General features: G+C 45.2%; 1 protein-coding gene across 1 annotated transcript in view; it reads right to left on the minus strand.

The window, feature by feature from the left end:
- NUP133 (nucleoporin 133) overlaps positions 1-26030 on the minus strand; it is a 1112480-nt gene that overhangs the window by 214901 nt on the left and 871549 nt on the right. The window contains 1 exon segment of the mRNA XM_073627602.1: positions 15399-15532. Within this exon segment, the coding sequence (XP_073483703.1) occupies positions 15399-15532 (134 nt within the window).

The following is a 26030-nucleotide window of genomic DNA, read 5'->3' on the forward strand; positions in this document are numbered from 1 at the left end:
AAAGGGGGGCCAGGAGAGAATAGTATGGCGGGGGGGTCAGGAAGGAATAGTATAGGAGGCCAGGAGAAAATAGTATAGGGCGGGAGGAGAGTATAGTATAGGGCGGGAAGGAGAGAATGGTATAGGAGTGAGGAGAGAATAGTATGGGGGGGGAAAGAGAATAGTATAGGGGGCCAGGAGAGAATAGTATAGGGGGCCAGGAGAGAATAGTACAGGGGGGCCAGGAGAGAATAGTACAGGGGGGCTAGGAGAGAATAGTACAGGGGGGCCAGGAGAGAATGAATTAATGATTTGTAAAGCGCTGCAAATGCGAACTGAATCGCCTCAAGGCGCTAAATGCGTTAGTGTTGACCAGCTTCTTAGAAGAGGAAGGTTTTGAGTTTTTTCCTGAAGGCCAGATGGTTTTCTTCCATGCGGATATGAGTCGGAAGAGCATTCCATAGCCGAGGTCCCTGGACTGCGAATCTGAGTTCTCCCCATTGCTTTGTAGCGATATTTGGGAACGAGGAGGATGTTTTGGTTAGATGATCGCAAATTGCGATAGGGTGTGTATTGTTTTATTTTCACTCTGAGGTATTGAGGGGCGTTACCTTGTATGCATTTGTGGGTGAGGCAGAGCGTCTTGAATGTGATCCGATTCTTTACCGTTAGACAATGTAGGCTCCTCAGGGATGGGGAGATGGACTCCCAGGGTTTTTTTCCTGTTATCAGTCTTGCCGCCGCGTTTTGAATGGCCTGTAGGCGCGCAAGCTGATATTGGGGTAAGCCCATGTAGAGTGAGTTTGCGTAGTCAAGACGGGAATTGATGATTGTTCCAACTACTGCTGCTTTGTCCTTTTCTGGGATAAAGGGAATGAGTCTGCGTAGCAGGCGGAGGAGATGGTGAGAACCGCTAACTACTGAACCTATTTGTGCATCCATCGTCATTTCTGAGTCAAATATAACTCCGAGACTCTTGGCTTTGGTGCTCGGAGAGATGGTCTGTCCGAAGATGGTGGGAGGTGTCCATGGGGTCTTAGATTTGTGATTTTGGTTAGCATGTAGGAGGAGCAGTTCTGTTTTTGACCCGTTGAATTTGAGTGAACTAGTGGTCATCCAGTCATCTATCGAAGTGAGACACTTCTCTAGTTGTTGATGGTGGTCTTTTTGTCCGGGGATGCGGAAGTAGATTTGGGTATCGTCAGCTTATGAGTGGAAGCAGAGGTCTGATTTTTTGATGATTTTGAGGAGTGGGCGGATGTAGATGTTGAATAGCACTGGCGACAAGGGTGAACCTTGGGGTACTCCACAGGAAACTGTCTGGCTGTCAGAGGTAAATGCTCCCAGTTTCACTGTCTGTGAGCGATTCTCTAAGAAGGATGCAAACCATTTTAGACTCGAATCTTTGGCTCCTGCAACTTCTGGCGGACCAGTAGAGTATTGTGGTCCACTGTATTAAATGCTGCACTAAGGTCTAGCAATATCAGGAGTAGGGATGAGCCGAACACCCCCCTGTTCGGTTCGCACCAGAACATGCGAACAGGAAAAAAGTTTGTTCGAACATGCGAACACCGTTAAAGTCTATGGGACACGAACATGAATAATCAAAAGTGCTAATTTTAAAGGCTAATATGCAAGTTATTGTCATAAAAAGTGTTTGGGGACCTGGGTCCTGCCCCAGGGGACATGGATCAATGCAAAAAAAAGTTTTAAAAACGGCCGTTTTTTCAGGAGCAGTGATTTTAATAATGCTTAAAGTCAAACAATAAAAGTGTAATATCCCTTTAAATTTCGTACCTGGGGGGTGTCTATAGTATGCCTGTAAAGGGGCGCATGTTTCCTGTGTTTAGAACAGTCTGACAGCAAAATGACATTTTGAAGGAAAAAACTCATTTAAAACTACCCGCGGCTATTGCATTGCCGACAATACACATAGAAGTTCATTGATAAAAACGGCATGGGAATTCCCCAAAGGGGAACCCCGAACCAAAATTAAAAAAAAAAAATGACGTGGGAGTCCCCCTAAATTCCATACCAGACCCTTCAGGTCTGGTATGGATTTTAAGGGGAACCCCGCGCCAAAAAAAAAAAAAAAAAAAAAAAAAACGGCGTGGGGTCCCCCAAAAAATCCATACCAGACCCTTATCCGAGCACGCAACCTGGCAGGCCGCAGGAAAAGAGGGGGGGACGAGAGTGCGGCCCCCCCCCCTCCTGAACCGTACCAGGCCACATGCCCTCAACATTGGGAGGGTGCTTTGGGGTAGCCCCCCAAAACACCTTGTCCCCATGTTGATGAGGACAAGGGCCTCATCCCCACAACCCTGGCCGGTGTTTGTGGGGGTCTGCGGGCGGGGGGCTTATCGGAATCTGGAAGCCCCCTTTAACAAGGGGACCCCCAGATCCCGGCCCCCCCTGTGTGAAATGGTAAGGGGGTACAAAAGTACCCCTACCATTTCACTAAAAAACTGTCAAAAATGTTAAAAATGACAAGAGACAGTTTTTGACAATTCCTTTATTTAAATACTTCTTCTTTCTTCTATCTTCCTTCATCTTCTGGTTCTTCTGGCTCTTCTGGTTCTTCCTCCGGCGTTCTCGTCCAGCATCTCCTCCGCGGCGTCTTCTATCTTCTTCTCCTCGGGCCGCTCCGCACCCATGGCATGGGGGGAGGCTCCCGCTCTTCTCTTCTTCTTCATCTTCTTCTCTTCTTCTCCTCTTCATTTTCTTCTCCGGGCCGCTCAGCATCCATGCTGGCATGAAGGGAGGCTCCCGCTGTGTGACAGCGCTCCTCGTCTGACAGTTCTTAAATAACGGGGGGCGGGGCCACCCGGTGACCCCGCCCCCTCTGACGCACGGGACATGACAGGACTTCCCTGTGGCATTCCCCATGACGTCACAGGGAAGTCCCGTCAAGTCACCGTGCGTCAGAGGGGGGCGGGGTCACCGGGTGGCCCCGCCCCCCGTTATTTAAGAACTGTCAGACGAGGAGCGCCGTCACACAGCGGGAGCCTCCCGCCATGCTAGCATGTGTGAGGAGCGGCCCGGAGAAGAAAATGAAGAAGAGAAGAAAAGAAGAAGAGAAGAAGATGAAGAAGAAGAGAAGAGCGGGAGCCTCCCCACATGCTATGGGTGCGGAGCGGCCCGAGGAGAAGAAGATAGAAGACGCCGCGGAGGAGATGCTGGACGAGAACGCCGAAGAACCAGAAGAGCCAGAAGAACCAGAAGATGAAGGAAGATAGAAGAAAGAAGTATTTAAATAAAGGAATTGTCAAAAACTGTCTCTTGTCATTTTTAACATTTTTGACAGTTTTTTAGTGAAATGGTAGGGGTACAAAAGTACCCCCCTACCATTTCACACAGGGGGGGGCCGGGATCTGGGGGTCCCCTTGTTAAAGGGGGCTTCCAGATTCCGATAAGCCCCCCCGCCCGCAGACCCCCACAACCACCGGCCAGGGTTGTGGGGATGAGGCCCTTGTCCTCATCAACATGGGGACAAGGTGTTTTGGGGGGCTACCCCAAAGCACCCTCCCAATGTTGAGGGCATGTGGCCTGGTACGGTTCAGGAGGGGGGGGGCCACACTCTCGTCCCCCCCTCTTTTCCTGCGGCCTGCCAGGTTGCCTGCTCGGATAAGGGTCTGGTATGGATTTTTGGGGGGACCCCACGCCGTTTTTTTTTTTTTTTTTGGCGCGGGGTTCCCCTTAAAATCCATACCAGACCTGAAGGGTCTGGTATGGAATTTAGGGGGAACCCCACGTCATTTTTTTTTTTTTAATTTTGGCCGGGGTTCCCCTTAATATCCATACCAGACCTGAAGGGCCTGGTATGGAATTTAGGGGGACTCCCACGTCATTTTTTTTTTTTAATTTTCGTTCGGGGTTCCCCTTTGGGGAATTCCCATGCCGTTTTTATCAATGAACTTCTATGTGTATTGTCGGCAATGCAATAGCCGCGGGTAGTTTTAAATGAGTTTTTTCCTTCAAAATGTCATTTTGCTGTCAGACTGTTCTAAACACAGGAAACATGCGCCCCTTTACAGGCATACTATAGACACCCCCCAGGTACGAAATTTAAAGGGATATTACACTTTTATTGTTTGACTTTAAGCATTATTAAAATCACTGCTCCTGAAAAAACGGCCGTTTTTAAAACTTTTTTTTGCATTGATCCATGTCCCCTGGGGCAGGACCTGGGTCCCCAAACACTTTTTATGACAATAACTTGCATATTAGCCTTTAAAATTAGCACTTTTGATTTCTCCCATAGACTTTTAAAGTGTGTTCCGCGGCATTCGAATTGCGAACACCCCAAATTGTTCGCTGTTTGGCGAACAGCCAATGTTCGAGTCGAACATGAGTTCGACTCAAACTCGAAGCTCATCCCTAATCAGGAGACATAATTCTCCGTCATCTGCTGCTTCAAGGGCATCATCCCATATTTTTAGAAGTGCCTTTTCTGTGCCATGGCCTGGGCGGAAGCCTGATCGTAATGTGTCCAGAAGTTGATGTGTGTCCAGATGGCGTTGTAACTGTTGTACTACTGCTTTCTCCATAATCTTGGCGATGGTGCCAAGGCTTTTTATCGGTCTGTGGCAGTTAGGGTCCTTAGGGTTGAGATTGGGTTTCTTTAGCAGGGGTTTGACGGTGCCTTGCTTGAGGGAGGTTGGCACAATCCCTTCTTTGAACGACTGATTTATGAGGTGTGTTATAGTGGGAGCCAGGATCTCGGAGCATTCTTTCAGGAGTTTCGTGGGAATGATGTCATTTGGTGATGTGCTGTCTCGAAGGCTTCTCATAATGGTTTTAGTCGTGTCAGTGGTGATTGGTGTCAAGAAGTCCGGTGGTTGTGTGATGTTCGTGTTGATGTCCTCTTTTTGCTTTGGTTGGATGAGGTTGGTTGTTTTTTTCTGTTGGATTGATTTCCGGATGTTGTCGATTTTGTCGATGAAGAAAGTTGATAACTCATTGCAGAAATCTTGAGTATTGTTTGCTGGGGGCTCTAAGCAGGACGGGTTCATTGACTGGGCGACTATTTTGAAAAGTTCTCGCGGTTGGTTTATGGCAGTTGAGATGGTATTCGAGAAATGTTCTTTTTTGGCTGTGAAGATTGCTTTGTGGTATTTCACCGTGAGTACTTTGTAGTTTGTATGATTTTCCTTAGTAGGATTTCTTCTCCATGCTCTTTCATCTCTTCTACGTTCCTGCTTGAGTAGGGTGAGAGTGCCATTAAACCATCTTGAGTTTTTTTTGCGGATGAGTGTTCTGCGTTTTGGCGCTACTGAGTCTGCTGTTTGTAGTAGTGCCTTGTTTAGGGAGTTGAGTGTTTGTTCCGTTGCGAGGATTAAGTTTAGCAATTGTATTTTATTTGATAATGGTTTTGAAGAGTTCAGAGTGCAGTCTCTTCTGAGATCTGTTCCAGTGTGTTGTTGTTGCGTGTTTCTGTTTTTGGAGGGTGGTGTTGAAGGTGATTTTTAAATTTGATAGAGTGGTGGTCTGTCAATAGTAGTGGTATGTTGTTGAATATGTTGATGTCCATATTCTGTTGGAAGATGAGGTCTAGAGTGTGTCCTGAACCATGCGTAGGAGTATTTATCAGCTGCTGAAGACCTAGTTCTTCCAGTTGGTTGATGCAGGTGGTGGCAACAGGGGGGCCAGGAGAGAAAAGTACAGGGGGGCCAGGAGAAAATAGTACAGGGGGGCCAGGAGAGAATAGTACAGGGGGACCAGGAGAGAATAGTACAGGGGGACCAGGAGAGAATAGTACAGGGGGACCAGGAGAGAATAGTACAGGGGGACCAGGAGAGAATAGTACAGGGGGACCAGGAGAGAATAGTACAGGGGGACCAGGAGAGAATAGTACAGGGGGACCAAGAGAGAATAGTACAGGGGGACCAGGAGAGAATAGTACAGGGGGGGGGCAGGAGAGAAAAGTACGTAGGGGGGAGAGCAGGAGAGAATAGTACATGGGGGGGGCCAGGAAAAAATAGTGATGGGGCCAGGAGAGAATAGAAATTAGGGGGGGGGGGCAGGAGAAAATAGTATAGGGGGGCCAGGAGACAATAGTATAAGAGGGGCCAGGAGAGATAAGTATAGGGGGCTAGGAGAGAATAGTACGGGGGGCTAGGAGAGAATAGTACGGGGGGCCAGGAAAGAATAGAACAGGGGGCCAGGAGAAAATATTATAGGAGGCCAGGAAAAATTGTATAGGGGTCAGGAGAGAATAGTATAGGGGGGCAGGAGAGAATAGTGTGGGGGGGCCAGGAGAGAATAGTACGGGGGGCCAGGAGAGAATAGTACGGGGGGCCAGGAGAGAATAGTATGGCGGGGGGGTCAGGAAGGAATTGTATAGGAGGCCAGGAGAAAATAGTATAGGGCGGGAGGAGAGTATAGTATAGGGCGGGAAGGAGAGAATGGTATAGGAGGGAGGAGAAAATAGTATAGGGCGGGAAGGAGAGAATGGTATAGGAAGGAGGAGAGAATAATATGGGGGAGCGGAGAGAATAGTATAGAGGGGCCAGGAGAGAATAGTATAGGGAGGCCAGGAAAGAACAGTATTGGGGGGGCCAGGAGAGAATAGTATAGGGGGGCAGGAGAGAATAATGTGGGGGCGGCCAGGAGAGAATAGTACGGGGGGCCAGAAGAGAATAGTATGGCGGAGGGGTCAGGAAGGAATAGTATAGGAGGCCAGGAGAAAATAGTATAGGGCGGGAGGAGAGTATAGTATAGGGCGGGAAGGAGAGAATGGTATAGGAGGGAGGAGAGAATAGTATGGGGGGAAGAGAATAGTATAGGGGTCCAGGAGAGAATAGTATAGGGGGGCCAGGAGAGAATAGTACAGGGGGGCAGGAGAGAATAGTACAGGGGGGCAGGAGAGAATAGTACAGGGGGGCCAGGAGAAAATAGTACAGGGGGGCCAGAAGAAAATAGTACAGGGGGGCCAGAAGAAAATAGTACAGGGGGGCCAGAAGAAAATAGTACAGGGGGGCCAGAAGAAAATAGTACAGGGGGGCCAGAAGAAAATAGTACAGGGGGGCCAGGAGAGAATAGTAAAAGGGGACCAGGAGAGAATAGTACAGGGGGGCTAGGAGAGAATAGTATAGGGGACCAGGAGAGAATAGTACAGGGGAGGTAGGAGAGAATAGTACATGGGGGGAGAGCAGGAGAGAATAGTACATGGGGGGGCCAGGAAAAAATAGTAATGGGGGCCAGGAGAGAATAGAAGTTAGGGGGGGCAGGAGAAAATAGTATAGGGGGGCCAGGAGAAAAATAATAAAGGGGGGCCAGGAGAGAATAGTACGGGGGGCCAGGAGAGAATAGTATGGCGGGGGCTCAGGAAGGAATAGTATAGAAGGCCAGGAGAAAATAGTACAGGAGGCCAGGAGAAAATAGTATAGGAGGCCAGGAGAAAATAGTATAGGGGGCCAGGAAAAAATAGTACAGCGGTGGGGGGCAGGAAAGAATAGTACAGGAGGCCAGGAGAGAATAGTATAGGAGGGCAGGCAAGAATAGTATAGGGGGGCCAGGAGAGAATAGTATAGGGGGGCCAGGAGAGAATTGTATAGGGAGGGCCAGAGAGAATAGTATAGGGGGGCCAGGAGAGAATAGTATAGGGGGGCAGGAGAGACTAGTACGGGGGGGGGGGCAGGAGAGAATAGTAATGGGCGCCAGGAGAGAAAAATATAGGAGGGGGGCAGGAGGAAGCTGAAGGGCACAATGTTGGCATCTGTAGTGGTTTGCCGTGTCCCTCGTGCAGAGTAGCTCAGGGAAGCTGCTGGATCACAATGGTATCTTGTGCGCTGATTCTCGTTCTTCACTCCTCTCCCGTCCCTCCCGAGTGATGTCACACCCACAAACAGGCTCCTGAGATGGATGAGAGGGGAGGGGTGCCTGGGACAGGCGAAGCACAGTGTTGTCAGTTTTCTTCTGCAGCCTGTCAGATGTTTGGGGATGCAATCTGCCGTTCATCTGCTTGTGATGAACGTCAGATGGTGGCGGAACCCCTGGGGACCTTTTCCGCTGAACCTTGGTTGAGAAACACTGTGACAGACCAACACAAAGTGGCACATAATTGTGAAGTGGAAGGAAAATGATCCATTTTTTACAAATAATTATCTGAAAAGTGTGGTGTGCATTTGTATTCAGCCCACTTTACTCTGATACCCCTAACTAAAATCTAGCCTAACCAATTGCCTTCAGAAGTCACCTAATTAGTAAATAGAGTCCACCTGTGTGTAATTTCATCTCAGTATAAATACAGCTGTTCTGTAAAGTCCTCAGAGGTTTGTTAGAGAACCTTAGTGAACAAACAGCATCGCAAAGGCCAAGGAGCACACCAGACAGGTCAGGGATAAAGTTGTGGAGAAGTTTAACCACTTAAGCCCTGGAAGGTTTTATCACCCAAAAATGGAACTTCCGCTTTTCGGAACCCTCCCCCCTCCGGTGTCACATTTGGGGGAGTAGATACCTGTCCAATCCAGGTATTTGCTCCCACTTCTGGGCATAGATAGCCGCAGCATCCATATCTACGCCATGTCCGGCGCCTCCTCCGCCCCCCCCCCGCTGTCTTCTGGGAGACACATAGGTCCCAGAAGACAGCAGAGACTAGTGGGAACGCGCAGCGCGACTCGCGCATGCGCAGTAGGCAACCAGGTGGGAAGCCGCAAGGCTTTACTTCCTGTTTCCCTTACCGAAGATGGTTGCGCCTCCACCCAAGAGCCGAGGGACAGATTGGCTTCGGGTGCCGACATCATGGGCGCCCTGGACAGGTAAGTGTCCATATTTTAAGAGTCAGCAGTTGCTGACTCTAAAAAATTTTTTTTTCCGGTACTCCGCTTTAATGACCAGAGCATTTTTTGCGATACAACACTGCGTTGCTTTAACTAACAATTGCAAGGTTGTGTGACGCTGTACCCAAAATTGATGTCCTTTTTTCCCCACAAATAGAGCTTTCTTGTGGTGGCATTTGATCACCTCTGCAGTTTTTATTTTTTGCGCTATAAACAAAAAAATTAGCGACAATTTTGAAAAAAAATTAATAATTTTTTAACTTTCTGCTATAATACATATCCAAAAAATAAATAAACAAATCTATTCATCAGTTTAGGCCGATATATATTCTACATATTTTTGGTAAAAAAAAAAAAAAAAAAAAAAAAAAAAAATCACAATAGGTGTATATTGATTTGTTTGCGCAAAAGTTACTGCGTCTACAAACTATGGGATCGATTTAGGGACTTTTATTTTTTTTATTGGTAATGGCGGCAATCTGCGATTTTTAGCGGGACTGCGACATCGCGGCGGACAAATCTGACCCCAAATTACACTTTTTGGGGACCAGTGACATTATTACATTGATCGGTGCTATAAAAATGCATTGATCAATGTAAAAATTACACTGGCAGGGAAGGGGTTAACACTAGGGGGCGATCAAGGGGTTAAGTGTGTTCCCTCAGCATGTTCTAACTGTAGGGGTGATGGGCTTACTGAAACATGACAGAAATCACTGGGAGCAGTAGATCCCTGTCATGTCACTAGGCAGAACGGGGAACTGCCTTGTTTACATAGGCAGTTCCCTGTTATGCCTTGCCACGATCACGGGACGCCGGCGGACATCCAATCTGTGGGACCCGAGGGCACACTCCCACAGCGCGTGCCCGCTATCCTGCTATTACGGACTGACGTACAGATATGTCAGTTTGCGCAGGAGAGCCATTCTGCCAACCTATATCAGCATGAGCAGGTCAGCAAGTGGTTAAAGCAAGGTTAGGTTATAAAAAAAATCCCAAGCTTTGGACATCTCACAGAACACTGTTCAATCCATCACCTGAAAATGGAAAGAGTATGGCACAACTGTAAACCTACAAAGACATGGCCATCCACAAACTGACAGGCCGGGCAAGGAGAACATTAACCAGAGAAGCAGCCAAGAGGCTGATGTTAACTCTGGAGGAGCTGCAGAGATTCACAGCCCAGTTGGGAGGATTTGTCCACAGGACAACTATTAGTTGTGCACTCCACAAATCTGGCCTTTATGGAAGAGTGGCAAGAAGAAAGCCATTGTTGAAAGAAAGCCATAAAAAGTCTTGCTTGCAGCTTGCGAGAAGCCATGTGGGGGACACAGCAAACATGTGCAAGAAGGTGCTCTGGTCAGATGAGACCAAAATTGAACTTTTTGGCTTAAAAGCAAAACGCTATGTGTGGTGGAAAACTAACACTGCACGTCACCCTGAACACACCATCCCCACTGTGAAACGTGGTGGCAGCATCGTGTTGTGAGGAAGCTTTTCTTCAGCAGGGACAGGGAAGTTGGTCAGAGTTGATGGCAAAATGGATGGAGCCAAATACAGGGCAATCTTAGAAGAAAACCTGTTAGAGTCTGCAAGAGACTTTAAACTGGGGCAGAGGTTCACCTATCAGCAGGACAACAACCCTAAACAAACAGTTAGAGCTAAAATGGAATGGTTTAGATCAAAGCATATTCATGTATTGGAATGGCCCACTCAAAGTCCAGACCTAAATCCAATTGAGAATCTGTGGCAAAACTTGGAAAATGTCTGTTCACAGATACTCTCTATCCAATCTGACAGAGCTTGAGCTATTTTCCAAAGAAGAAATGGACAAAAATGTCACCCTCTAGATGTGCAAAGCTGGTAGAGACATACCCAAATAGACTTGAAGCTGTAATTGCAGCAAAAGGTGGTTCTAAAAGGTATTGTCTTAGGGAGGCTTAATACAAATGCACGCCACACTTTTCACATATTTTGTTTGTAAAAAATTTTTAAAACCATTGTCATTTTCCTTCCACTTCACAATTATGTGCCACTTTGTGTTGGTTTATCACAAAAAATCCCAATAAAATACATTTACGTTTTTGGTTGTAACATAACGACAAAATGTGGAAAATTTCAAGGGGTATGAGTACTTTTTCAAGGCACTGTATGCTTGATTGAGAGGGATCCTAAGTGACATCTAGTTGTGGAATTCAATATTACCAACCCATACTGCCACTGGGAGAAATAAGAACAATACACAGGAGGTAGACCTTTTTATGCATTGCCTTGAATCTTCACATTTACGGTGATCCAAATTTAAGCCAAGGAACAAAACATGTACTTACTAGAATAAGGTTACAGAGGAGATATTTGCACACATACACCAACACATTTAACAAACTGAAGAAGCTAATTACTATCTATAGTTTGACAGATTTAAAAGGGACATATGACCATCTGAATATATGCAATAGACCTTTTGGTGTGCACCCCCTGCAGTTCCACACGGTAGTGTTTGTTTGGACCCAGTCTGGGAAGTCGAAGAATTATTTTCAGGATGTGCATACATGGGTTTGCTGATATACAGCTGGTAAATTACCTGTAGTAGTATCGAACATGTCACCACATGACATGAAATTTTCACCACATTTTCACCACTTTCTGAACTCACTTGCTTTGGTCTCTTTGTATGAATGGATCGCATGGGTTGTTACCGACATGTGGTGAACATTCCATGTCAATAGCACCTTTAGAAATATATTTACCTAGAAAAATGGTGACGTGTTCAAGACCTATTTTACCCGCTGTAAATTGGACAAACATAACTGATGAGAATTATATATTTTAGATATTTACATCCATCGCTTGCTGCTTGAGGAAGCAGAGTTTTCTGCAAAAACGTTTAGCTACAATTCTCGTCTGCCAGCTACCCTATTGGAAAAGCAACTACGAATAAGTGGTGTCTGTATCTAGATCTAAGAATACACTTGTATATAAGGAAAATTATGAATAGTAGTGAGACAGGCATAAGAATATGAATGTTCCAAGACTAAGACTGCCGACCTAATTTTTTTAAATATGTGCTTTTACATTGTTTATAATAAAGATACATTTTAAAATATTTACTTTGTGACTCCTCTGAACGATTCACTTAAAAATATATGCACCTCTTAAGGTTCCTATGTTATTAGCAGTTTCTTGAAAATCCCTTGAAAAAGGGCTTCCAGATTCAAATAAGTATGTATTTTTTGGTGGGAAGCCCATGTAGTTTTTTTGTTTTTTATAAGTGAGTCTCCCATTAACATCTATTTTGGATGCTCATCTAGGATAAGGGTCTGGTATTGATGAACGGAATGGAATAGTATAGTATAGTAATAAGTGGTTATTTAAATGGATTTTTTTTTCTTCTTCGTAAATGTCAGTTTTAATGTAGTACATTATATTCATTGTACATGCACCATTTGATAGTCAAGTTATCCTTGGTTCACACTGGTGCGGCTTTGAAATCGTGCTACTTCAGCGTGATTTCAAAGCCGCAGATTAGTGTGATTGGCTCTTCTGATTTCATTGCAGCTTGTGACTTCTTTTAACAGAATTCTACACAAATTGCAATGAAATTATGTAAAAGATAATGCGGGAACCTTTTTCAAAGTCGCTGCATCATGAGTTGCGGCAATTTGAACGGTTCCATTGCCAACCAGAAAGTACATATTTTTTGGTTTGGTACATATCCCCAAGGGCAATGCCCAGCCATATGCTTGACAATTCCTTGGCTATTAGCCTAGAAAATGGCCATTACTGTTTAACATTCTGCTCCCATTGACTTCAATAAGATTCAGATTCTGTACCCGAACTTAGTGTTACTAAACCCACAACAGTATAAAAGCAGTCTGTTTATGCAGTAAATCATGCTTGTTATACTCAACTGAGGAAACTAAGGGGTTGATCGTTTGCACTGTATAAAAAGGCTGTTTGATCCTGTCTTCTCTGATTCTCCCCTACTTTCACAGTCCCCAATCCATCTGCTGATAGTACAGAGCCTTGGGGGCACTTTGCATATGCTCATTTTGGTGTGTATTGCTAGATCGTTTTTTTTTTTTTTTTGGAGGGTGCATGCAATCAGCACAGGGCCAATCAGCACGGTCTAGACAGAGGGTCCGGGGTTATGCAACCTCATAAGACAGTCAGAGGAGAATGAAAACTCTTCCTACAAGCTTTAACCAGTGCTCAAGCCAGGCACTGATAGAAGTCACAAGACTGCCAAATACTGCTGATGAGAAAAGATATTTAGCAGTTTATTTTTACTAATTGCATTTCCGTGTACTGTGGGAGACCAGATAAAATGAATGCAGGGTCCTGGGTTATGTAACACTAAGTCAGGGTTTTGCAAACATGCCTTCAACCAAACCCAGCTAATGCTCAGCTCATCCCTACTATTAAAATAAACATTAGTTAAATGGTTGTGTAGAACATATTTGAGCCACAGGCCCAGAACAAGCACATTTTAAATAAATACCAGAATGCCTCCTTTTTTTTAATTCCAGGTCAGCAGAAAACACGGAAACCAAAGTTTCAGTGGGAAAGCAAGAGATATAAAATTTCAGCAATGGTAGCCTCCATAAATCTAACAAACAGGGTTCCCTTTTCAGCATTACACTTGTTCACATGCCCAACATATAGTCCAATATTTTACAAATATAAAGAAAAGGCTCATTCACCACAATTGTGAAAAAAATACTTTCTTTCTTGTAAACCAGCCTCAGACACCAATGACCTCTATATTGTAAAAATGATTAAACAGGTATACAAAGCATATCAAATTTGAGAACTTTAAAGTGCCACATCTCTAACTAGAAACTAACAACACAATTGCACTGTGGTATGGCATGGGACTTTTGAGACACAGCATTCAATTTACTGTTAAAAAAAATTTCATTGGTTCATATCCATTTAAAAAGGTTTGTATATCAAACACGTATTGCACAACAATTCCAAGTACATCATAATAAAATACAACATGCAAAAAAGTCCAATATTGGTAATTTGTTTGCATATATTAGTCTTAACGGCTCAACATGTTTCCTGGACATCGTCCTCGTCGTCAGAAGCCATCAATACAGACTTTGAAATATAATGCAATCTAAATGAGAGAACAATTGTCAAAAATCACAGTAACGATACACCCCTTACATAAAGGGCCTTGTCCCCACACACTAAAGGATACCAAAGAACAAGGGTGGAGAGGAGGGAGATGGCAAAAATTGTACCCCCAAGCAGGGCAATGGGGGAACCCCGATATACACATGGACGCTCATGCACCCAGCTCCCCCTCCCCCTCATTTAAGGCTTGGGTATAATATTATATACAGGTTCAATGTCTTAAGAGGAATAGTAACCCAAGTATAATAATTACTACATTTACCTTATTTTGGCGAAAAATTAAAGGCTGCAGATTTGTTAGAGGGTAACAGGATACAAATAATCCAAAATACAGGCAATTGTATACACCCTTGTCCTTTGGTCTCCTTTAGCATGTGGGGACAAGGCGGCCCTTTACGTAAGGGGTGTATTGTTAATGTGATTTTTGATTTCTCATTTATATCTCAAAGTCTGTATTGATGGCTCCTGGCTAAGAGGACAACATTGTATATTATTATGATGTACTTGGAATTGTTATGCAATACCTGTTTATATTGATATACAAATTAAATGACGATTTGTTAATAATCACAGTTGCACAAGATTCTGTAATATCTGCTGCACATATAGAACACCTTAGTTCATTGTCCGTCCAGCTGCTCTTACTGAAAATGGTAGTCCAGCACACCTTTGCGCCAATGTGGTTTCTGTTGTATGAGCACCCACCACCCATGTGGTGAATGGAGAACAAGCAGGACAGCTTCATTACACTCTCCAGGAGGCAGAAAACTTGATGCCCCTTGCTAACAATAAGTGCCTTGAATGGGTGGTGACCATCAGAGAAAGGATGAGCAATGCAGCAAACTTTTTTTTTTTTAATAAAACAAAGTGTTGTCCTGGTTAGTTTTCACCTATTTTTATAAGTTGAAATTTGGCTTTAACCACTTCCTGACCAACCGCCGCACTTATACTGCGGTTGGCTCTCCTGCGCGAGCCGTTGTAGCTATACATCGGCTCGCGGGGCCGTGATAGCAGACGCGCACTCACTTCACAGCGGGAGTGCTGATGCTTGTGGCCGACTGTCGCGATGACAGGAGAGACAGAACAGGGACGAGTGTGTGTAAACACACACTTCCCTGTTCTGACAGGAGTGACAGATCGTGTGTTCCTATTAACTAGGAACCACGATCCGTCACTTTCTCCAGTCAGTTTTTGGGGGATATTTATTATAGCAAAAAGTAAAAAATTTGTTTTTTTCAAAATTGATGCTTTTTTTTTGTTTATAGCGCAAAAAATAAAAACCCCAGAGGCGATCAAATACCACCAAAAGAAAGCTCTATTTGTGGGAAATTTTGTTTGGGTACAGCGTTGCACAACCATGCAATTGTCAGTTAAAGCGACGCAGCGCCGAATCGCAAAAAGTACTCTGGTCAGGAAGGGGGTAAATTCTTCCAGAGCTGAAGTGGTTAAAGCAAGGTTTTTATGTATGCATCAAAAACCAGAAGAAATACATACCTGATCAGCAAACTGAGTCATATAATGCTGCAGCCTGTTGTCACTGTCCGTGATTTCACATATCTGCACCAAAATATCAAAATCACAGAACTTCTCAGCAAGACTAGATGCCCACTGGTGCTGTCCCAACGTCACTGAGGAAAAACAAATATACCAGACATATTATTATTTAAGAATAGCAGAAGATTCTTGGTTATAGCCTAAATGCAGCCATAATCACAAACAAGAAAAATCAGCACAAGGGACAGACTAGTCAGTAGGATGGGTCTCTTGTGCTGAAAACTCTGTTAATGAAAAATAGGATTTTTTCGTCATACTTACTTGTAAAATCCTTTTCTTTGAGTACATCATGGAACACAGAGTCAGGCTAATATTCATTACTTGCTGGGTTATACTTCATCTCCAGGTGAATAGACACTGGTAGACCAAAGGTCTTTAGACAAAAAGTGATCCCTTATATAACCCCTCCCATACAGGAAGCACTTCAGTTTTGTAGCAAGCACAGAATCCTCAAAAAGAGGGGAGGGAACTCTGTGTCCCATGATGTACTCAAAGAAAAGGATTTTACAGGCAAGTATGACAAAAAATACTATTTTCTTTTTCATACATCATGGGACACAGAGTCAGGCTAATATTCATTACCTGCTGGCACGTCCCAGAGCAATAGCCTTGAGGGGAGGGAGACACCCTGCCAAACAATAGCCATCAGAACTTATACGGCAGCCCGCAGTACACGGCAGCCGAATCCTCGGCTGCTCGAACATCAACTTCATAAAATTTTGTGAACGTATGCACTGAAGACCAGGTAGCAGCCTTACAAATCTGAGCCACAGATACCTGATGGCGAAAATACCAGGAGGTTCCTGCACCCCAGGAAGAATGAGCTCTCACCCTAAAAAGGAGGAGCTTTATGGTTTCAGACCGTAGGCCTGAATGATCAATTGACGGACTTAATTGGCAATGGAAGCCTTGGAAGCTGCCTGCCCCTTCCTGGGTCCTTTTGGTAAAACAAAAAAAAAATAAAAAAATCTGATCCTCGGATCTCCGCAGATCTAGGCAAATAAACCTTGACTGCCCGGACAACGTTCAAAGAATGCAGTCGTCTCTCTTCCGCCGAACGAGGCTGAGAGAAAAAAGGCGGCAAAATAATGTCCAGATTTAAATGAAAAGCCGATACCACTTTTGGCAAAAATGATGGAACAGGTCGTAACACGACCCTGTCGTGGTGAGGGATCAAGTATGGTTTTTCCGACACCCTTCTAGCCGAGGTGATGGCCATCAGGAAGGCTAGCTTGTGTGACAGCAAGTCTAATGGAATTTCCTTAATAGGTTCAAATGGTTGCTTCTGTAACACAGCACCAAATTCAAGCCCCAAGGACACATAGGTGACCTAATGGGGGGAAGCAAGAGAGTTGCCCCCTGCATAAAGATTCGGATCAGTGAATGGGAGGCTAAAGGCCTTTGGAAGAATACTGATAGGGCTGAAACTTGACCTCTGATTTTACTTAAAGCCAATTTAATTTCCACAGCTGACTGTAGAAAAGAGAGAATTCTCCCAATCACGTATTTCCGAGGATGCCATTTTTTTGGCTTCACACCAAGCAATAGAAGTCTTCCAGACCTTATGATAAATCTTCCTAGTGACTGCTTTTCTAGCATTCACTAGGACAGACACTACTGGTACTGAGATGCCACAGTCCTTCAGCACCCTGGGTTTAATTAGCCATGCTGTCAAATTTAGAGACTGTAAATTAGGGTGGAATATAGGACCTTGAGACAGTAAATCAGGGCGACGTGGAAGCGTCCATGGCCCATCTATTGTCAGTCTCACAATCTCCGGGAACCAGGGCCTTCTGGACCAGACTGGTGCCACCAGAATGACTGGAACCCCCTCTATCCGAATCCTTCGCAACAAATGTGGAAGGAGAGGGATCGGAAGGAAAGCATAAACCAAGGAATACTGGCTCCATGGAACTATCAGAGCATCTGCTCCAATTGCCAGAGGATCTCTTGTTCGGGACACAAACTGCTGTAGTTTGTTGTTGAACCTGTATGCCAGTAGGTTGACCTCTGGCCATTCCCAACATTGGCAAATTTCCTGGAACACCTCTGGGTGTCAAGACCATTCCCCTGGGCAGATCTACTGGTGGCTAAGATAATCTGCCTTCCAGTGCTCTACTCCCGTGATATGGAATGCCAATATAATCGACACATGTCCCTCTGCCCAGGCTAGTATGTGGTTCACCTGCTTTAGAGCTGAACGACTCCTGGTACCGCCTTGGTGGTTTATATAGGCCACTGCAGTGGCATTGTCTGACTGAATCCTGATAGGGCAGTCCTGAAGATCCACCGTCCAGGATCGTAGGGCCAGACATACTGCCCGTAATTCCAGAACGTTGATGGGCAGGATCTGTTCTGTCCCTGATCATTTTCCCGAGCTGTGAGCCCTTCGAGGGTTGCTCCCCAGCCTGAGAGACTGGCATCTGTAGTCAGTACTCTCCAAGTTACCGGGAGAAAGGATTGTCCCTTTCGCAGGTTCTGATCCTGCAACCACCAGTTTAGGCTTAAGCGTGCCCGAGGAGATAAGCACATTGGATAATCCAGGGCTATTCCTCTTCTGTTCCAAGACAACAAGGCCTGGAATGGAACTGGGCATAGGGCACTGCCTTGAAGGAGGAAGCCACCCTCCCTAAAAGACTCATACAGAGCCAAATAGAGGGTTGTCTGGTGCCCCTTATGTGACACACCTGAACCTTCAGGGCACAGATCCTTACAGGTGGCAGGAATACTCTTGAATACCGCACTGTGTATATTATGCTCTGTTCTAGAGCCTGTAATGAGTGATCTCTGAGCAGGTCGTCGTCCAGATACCCAAGCACCAGGATCTCTTGGGCCTTTAAAAGACCCATTACTGGTGCTAGGACCTTTGTGAACACCCGGGGAGCTGTAGCAAGCCCTAAGGGTAGAGCCACAAACTGAAAATGACGTTCCTCTACTGCAAAACGTAGAAACTTCTGATGAGGCTGAAAGATACAGTAGGTACGTGCAAATACAGTGAAATAAGAAGTGAAAATGCAGCGCTGCGAAAATATTAAAGAATGCAAACAGTAAATCAAGTCCATAAGTGTTAACCTTGGTGGTGTATAATGTGATAAATAAATCATATAGACTTAATCAAAAAGTGAAAAAATAAAATAAATGTCCACTTGTGTCAACACACTGAAAGAAGGGCAGAAGTGGATGGTTGTGGTCCAAAAAGGACTGGCAGGGATGGTGTAAATCCGTGGATGAGGTAACAACATCAATGGTGCTCAGCATCAATAAGTGGGAAGAGATGGGTACTCTTACCGGATATGGTGGACTCCCCTGTCAGCAAGGCAGTGAGCCCCACCGGGCTAATGGAAGGATATCCGGAATGCTGGAACTGGCAGGATGGACTTCAACCGTAAGATATCTGCCCTATGGTTGTAGCTTTAATTTTTTTCTTACATACTACCTGCATGAGAGCGATTTCCCGCTCTGGGCTATTTGTGGCACACTGTGGTTTCGAGGCTCCGGGTTTGGAATTCCTACCTTGAGGACCCGTCCTGATGATCTTTGAAGGTTCGCCGGTTGAAGTCCATCCTGCCAGTTCCAGCATTCCGGATATCCTTCCATTAGCCCGGTGGGGCTCACTGCCTTACTGACTCCATGTCGCTGACAGGGGAGTCTACCATATCCGGTAAGAGTACCCATTCTCTTCCCACTTATTGATGCTGAGCACCATTGATGTTGTACCTCATCCACGGATTTACACCATCCCTGCCAGTCCTTTTTGGACCACAACTATCCACTTCTGCCCTTCTTTCAGTGTGTTGACACAAGTAGACATTTATTTTATTTTTTCACTTTTTGATTAAGTCTATATGATTTATTTATCACATTATTCACCACCAAGGTTAACACTTATGGGGCGTACACACGGTCGGACTTTTCGTCTACAAAAGTCCGACAGCCTGTCCGACAGACTTCCGGCGGACTTTCGGCGGACTTGCAGCAGACTTTCTAACGAACGGACTTGACTACACACGACCACACAAAAGTCCGACGGATTCGTACGTGATGACGTACACCGGACTAAAATAAGGAAGTTCATAGCCAGTAGCCAATAGCTGCCCTAGCGTGGGTTTTTGTCCGTCGGACTAGCACACAGACGAGCGGATTTCGGAGTCCGTCGTAGTTACGACGTAAAGATTTGAAGCATGTTTCAAATCTAAAGTCCGTCGGATTTGAGGCTGAAAAAGTCTGCTGAAAGTCCGGAGAAGCCCACACACGATCGGATTACCAGCCAGCTTTAGTCCGTCGGCGTCCGTTGGACTTTTGTAGACGAAAAGTCCGACCGTGTGTACGCCCCATTATGGACTTGATTTACTGTTTGCATCCTTTAATATTTTCATAGCGCTGCATTTTCACTTCTTATTTCACTGTTTTTGTCACAACGTATGCGGCTGCTTATCTAGTTTGTTTCATATCACAGAGCGCAGTGTTTTGTATATTTCCACGTGCAAATACAGGTCTTTTAGATCGATGGAGGCTAGAAAGTCTCCCCTCAGGAGTGAGGTTACTTCTGAATGGACAGACTCCATCCAAAAGGACTGTATCAATAGAAACTTGTTCAGGGATCTTAGGTCCAAAATGGGCCTTGTGCCCCCGTTCGGTTTCCGAACCGTAAACAGGTTTGAGTAAAACCCTGTGCCCCTTTTGAATACAGGAACCTCTACAATCACTCCTTGATGCACTAGATAGTGTAGTGCTTGAAGCAATATGTTTCTTTTTGGAGGATCCGAGGGAATGCTGGATCTTAAAAACCTCTGAGGGGGAACCCCGCGCAACTCCAGCTTGTAACCGCGAGATATAATTGATGTGACCCACTCGTCCTGAATTGTTGTTCTCCAAAATGTCTGCAAAGTGCAGCAGCCTTCCAACCACCTGATAGAGTGGGGGCATCCCCTCAAAAGGAGGGCTTGGTGCTGGGTTTAGAAGAATTTTGGACCCAGGACTTTTTCTGGCCTTGGCCTTACGGCTTATCCCTGGCCCTAGCACCTTGTTGGCGGCGCGGAACCGCCTTGACGCTGAGGAAGCAGTCCCTAAGGTTTTAAACAAGGGATGTCTGGTGCTTTTCTTCACATGAAGTAGAGAACTCTTCCCTCTGGAAATCTTTTGGATATATTTGTCCAAATGATCACCAAATAAACGTTCCCCATGAAAAGGGAAACCTGCCAATAACTTTTTACAAGGAAGCTCGGCTGACTAGTCCTTAAGCCATAAAAGTATGCGCATATGTACAGCCAAACGAGAGACCTGCTGTATTGAATCCTTTAAGGCATCAACAGCAAAACACAGCACTCAAGTTATATCTGTCTTGCCTTCAGGCAGATCATCCTCCTGGTTAGGCCTATCAGGCTGTTTGACCTGATCCTTTACGGACTGGCAAATACCAATTGCTGCAGCAGCTGACTTAATAGCTGAACTGGCCAAAGAAAAGGAAGCCTTTAATAATAATTCCAATTTCTTGTTAACAGGGTCTTTCAAGCCCTGTGCGTTACGTACCGGACAAGTTAAGTTCTTGATTAAGGAAAAGACTGCTGCATCTACGACTGGCATGCTCCATTTTTTTAATGAACTTTTCATCCATGGGATATAAAAGGGAGGAACAAAAATCCTGTCAGGATGTTCCCAATCAGCATACACCACCTGTTCCAAAAGGTGGTGTAGGGGGAAAGCCTGTGTGGCCTGAAGAGGCCTCAGGGATCCCAAAGAGGACCAGGGGGGCTCAGTCACCTCTGCAAGAGGCAACTTAAAAGGCAGAACTAAACTATTTTGGTCAGTCAGGATCAAAAGCCTCTGCGACTGAGTGGCAGACATCAACTGGATATCTTCTTGTCCAGATTCCTCGGAAGCAGACTCATCTGCCAGACACTCCACTGAATCCTGAGCTTTTAGCTCTTCCCTATCCTTAACCCATTCCTCTTCCAAACTAGGAGGCTCCGGGGAGGGGGATCCGTCATGCTTCTTGCCACCCTGTGGGATGGAGGCAATCATGCCGGCAATCCTGTGATCTAACCTGGCTAGGGCCGGGGACAGTTCATTCTTGGTGATAAAGGGTGAATCAGCAGCGTTGACTGTAGGCACAATACCAGATAGGCGCAGTGGCTCAGACTGCCCGCCTTCTGGAAGCACCGCATGCTTGGCCTACACAGCTTAAATAAGCTGGGTGTGCGTCGGAATGTTCTGTGCATACGTTCGGTATCTTTGTGCAGCCAAATAAAGGCTACTGCGCATGTGTGGCGAAGCCGCGTGCGCCATGGCCGCCAAATTGCTAAGTCCAGCGGCGCTTTAGCAATTGCACGTGCGCCATGGCCACCAAACAACTGCTGAGCACAGTGTTACTCTTGCGAACGCATGGTGAACCAAGGCGAAATGGTGCACCGACATGCGCCATCATACAGGTAATAAACAGTCAGACACAAGCAAATAAGGTACACTTTGCAAACACCCACAGCTAGCCCAAAACTTCCCTGTAAGGTCACCGCACAAAAGTGTCCAGCCTTTAGCTAGCTTGGCTGATTGTTACAATCACTGGGAAATCCCACAATAATAAAGGGGTTTCACTTACCCATCCAGGCACAGGCCCACTTAGAAACTAGGAGCCCAATCTTCACCCTTCACGGTGGGTTCCTGTCACTAGAGGACCTTCAAGGACTGGGTACCTTTTTCATGTTTAGGGTCCACTTCCTTGGACCCGTACAGCATCCTGCAGGAATGCCTTAGCGCTGTGGTGTCCAGGATTCCACTTCGCAGGATACAGCACCCGGAGGCCACATTACAGGCAAAACCTTGCAGGATCTTTAGTCTTCTTTGTGAGGCTCGGGTACCATTTATCTAAGCATATAAAGCCTGTGTCAAATGGATCTGAACGGTCAACCCCTTGATTCATTTAAGAACCGTTTGTGGGACTAGAGACCTGGAGCTCAGAGAGCTCAAACAAATCATGCTATCCACCTTGCAGACACTGGTAAAAAAAATGCTTCCTGTTTGGGAGGGGTTATATAGGGGATCACTTCCTGTCTAAAGACCTTTGGTCTACCAGTGTTCATTCACCTGGAGATGGAGTATAAATCAGCAGGTAATGAATATTAGCCTGACTCTGTGTCCCATGATGTGTGAAAAATAAATCTTCCTCTGCCCCCACCCCCTGCCGCTGTAGAAGATTATGAGAGGCGGGGGCAGAGGAAGATTTTCATTAACAGAGATTTGCATTAATATGCAACTATAGGGATGTCACAGGCTTTCATTGAGAAAGAAGACTCAGCAAGCAGCACCTCTGGTAACTTCCCCTGCTCCCCAGGACCTTGGAGAAGCTTTCAGAACTAGAGGGTGGAGTTTGGGAGGAGCAGTTTGGAGTATTGACGAGGGCCCCAGCCAATCCCTAGCAAAATGGGCTGGCATGGGGCAGATCTCCTAAATATTCCTGGGTCATGTCAGCAGGGGTCGGGGGAAAACGGAGATGGAATGCTGAGAAGGCTGTCGGTGGCACTTGAGGGTGCCCCCTAACACAAGGGGGAGGGGGGGACCTCGGGCGCTGGAGGGACTCTCTACAACACACAGAGAAGTCCTTTCCTGGATACAAGGGAGCAAGTGCGAGGAGAGAGAGTGTGTGTTAGCACATCCAGGAGATCTCCTGAGCAGTCTGGGAGGACTGTGGAGTAGTAGCCAGGTGGGCTAGCGAGAGGGGCAGCTACAGCTATGCAGGTTGGCAGTGCCTGAAGAGGTGGTACTGGGATCAGTAGCCACAGGGATGGGAGCTGGACACTGACTTTTGCTACGCATATAAAGGGGCCTCAGGTTCCTGCCTATAACAGGCTGTTGCTTTAGGATCTGACCATGTACTGTGTCAGGATCATCTTTTTGTCAAGTGTGCCAGCAGACCTCTGCAAGCAAGTGTGCTGGCACGGAGTGTAGATAGACAACTTTCCTATATACAGTCTAAGTCAAGTGGGCATCTCCCATAATCTTCCCAATCCCTATTCAAGTTTTAGCCTCTCAATAAAATGCAAAAAAAAAAAAAAGTGCTGGGCTGTTCTTTGACTGTGGGAGACTGTGGAAATTTCGTGTGCCTGTCTGTGCAGGGTGGGTAATCCCATTTCACCTGCGGCTCCTACGTGGGGTGTGCTACTTTTAGAACAGAAAACAACCAGGTGAGTTTTTGCTATAACCCTCCACCCACAACCAAAGGTTAGAATCACACAGGCCCTGCAACATCATACACCGGAAGCTGGCATCCAATGATGTACCTACATCCATTGTAGAAAAAAAAAAAATTGTAAGAGTATGAAGAGAAAACAAGAGTTGCTATCTTGCAAATATGAAACAGAGAAGTCTGATGACAACAGGCCCAAGAAGCACTCACTGCCCTGTTGGATTGACCACTGATAAAAGTGAAAGTTCTGGATATAGGTCTGAAATATTGTTTAGAAATAAAATAGTACAGTGCTAATGTGACATAATATTAAAAATCATACGTATATTTCATAAAATGCAATATAAAAGCCAATAATCCAAAAACAGCGAGATAAGTCCATGCACCCATTAGAGAAATGGAAAGCAGGAACGGGGAGTAGAAGGAAAGAAACCCTTGGCTGTAATCACGGTGCTTGAAAAGGCTTCTCAGCTGTGTATAATCGTGATAAAACCTCCACCACAGGCAATATAAGCCACTCACCTCACTAAATGGACCTTCTGAACCAACAGACAGGTCAAACAAGCCTTCCCCTACAAGGGGATATGAGATGATTGGCGACTCTGCAGGGATTCCACACCTACAGGACTCCACCACTCCAGATCGCCAGCCAGATCTCACAATCAATGGGGATCAGATAAACTCGTTGCACCATGTAAAATCAATGAGACATGGATAGTGCTCTCTGTATGGTTCAGTGCATTTTATTAAATGTAAAAAAATGTACTCACAAGTAAAGCACTTTTAGCCCAGTGTTAGGCATGAATACATTTCAGGTACACTTCTCAGCAAGACAGTTTGTGGAAGGTGGCTGCGGCGGATGTGATCGGGTACGTGATCGGTGATCCTGTACGCATATTGTCCCAGTGGGCGGGACTTCCTCAGCGATATACGGAGGCTCACACATCAGCCCTTTTTAAACACCACCTCATTACCAAACTTGTGTAGTACTCCTCCTCCTGGTGTCAGTAACCATAGGAACACAGATGCCTCGCTTGTGCTGTTACCACTAGTTTGCAAATAACCTAGGCTTAAACAGGGCATCCAAAGTAAAATGTTACCAGCAGACAGACATGCATCTTCCCATGTTAAACATAATGCTACAGAGGGGTGTAATTATCTTGGAAAAAATATATGAAATGCACATTAGCACAAAAAAATGTTTTGTCCCAGATTCAATCTATACAAAAAGTGCCAAATATATTTAATGATAAAAATTGATTAATGATTAAAAAAATGATTCAAAAAAGTCATAATATACGCACTACCGATATAACCATAATTAAATCAATATTACATAAAAAAAAACGTCAGAGCAACCACCCTCCACTCTATATATAAATCATATGCTAAAAATAATCCATATATGAACATTTATAACTATAATAGTATGAGGAAAGATACAATTATAAAATAATAAGACATTAGCGATCTGAAATAAAACAATTCAGGTCAAAATCAACTTTTAGACCTGTGGGGACTCCCACCTTTGTTTCATATACCCGGTACGATTCGCGGCAACTGAGCTGCTGGATGAAATTTCCTCCCCTCCGTTTTTTAGCTCTCTCTACCCCCCAAATTTTGAGGTGCCTAGGGTCACGTTTGTCTGACGTTAGGGTCACATTTTTGTCTGAAATATTTAGAGACATTATGAGTTATAAGTCCTTTTTTTATATTGTTAACATGTTCACCAATTCTTACATGTAATGGTAATGGTCCTCCCTACATACTACAAGCCACGCCCGCATTTCAAAATGTATATGATCCCAGTGGTAGAACATGTAATCAATTCTTTCATTTTGTGTGTTTTATTAGTGGCAGTTGCCACAAATTCCTTCCTTTTCTTGATGTTACTTCTAGCTTGCCCACAGGCGGGATACCGACCGCAAGCAAAGAAGCCAGTCAAGAAAGAGAAAAGGGTCTATTACGCCTAGTGCCAATTCAAAGTGCTAGTTTACACCATACGCAGTTCCGTGCGCTTTTTTTCTGCACAGCGTTTTCCATGTATTCCAATGGCTCTAGTTCACACCATGCAGTCAGTTTCCGGTGCAGAAACTCACCAGAAACTGACTGCATGGTGTGAACTAGAGCCATTGGAATATATGGAAAACACTGTGCATGCATTTTGTGCAGTAAAAAAGCACATGGAACTGAACAGAACTGTGTCTGGTGTGAACTGGCCCTAAGTGAGGGTGCCTTTCTGTAGAAAAATTGAGGCCTTTCAAGAAGTGCAGGATTTGTATATATTGGTCTTGAGTGCTACAGTTGCTTCACAATTAGTGATATCTTTTGTGCTGATTAATCCTCTGGTTTATTTTTCTGAAATATTGTTTCACAGATCCTAGAGATGGTCA

The sequence above is a fragment of the Aquarana catesbeiana genome, linkage group LG04, assembly GCF_042186555.1.
Source record: "Aquarana catesbeiana isolate 2022-GZ linkage group LG04, ASM4218655v1, whole genome shotgun sequence".
Lineage (NCBI taxonomy): Eukaryota > Metazoa > Chordata > Amphibia > Anura > Ranidae > Aquarana > Aquarana catesbeiana.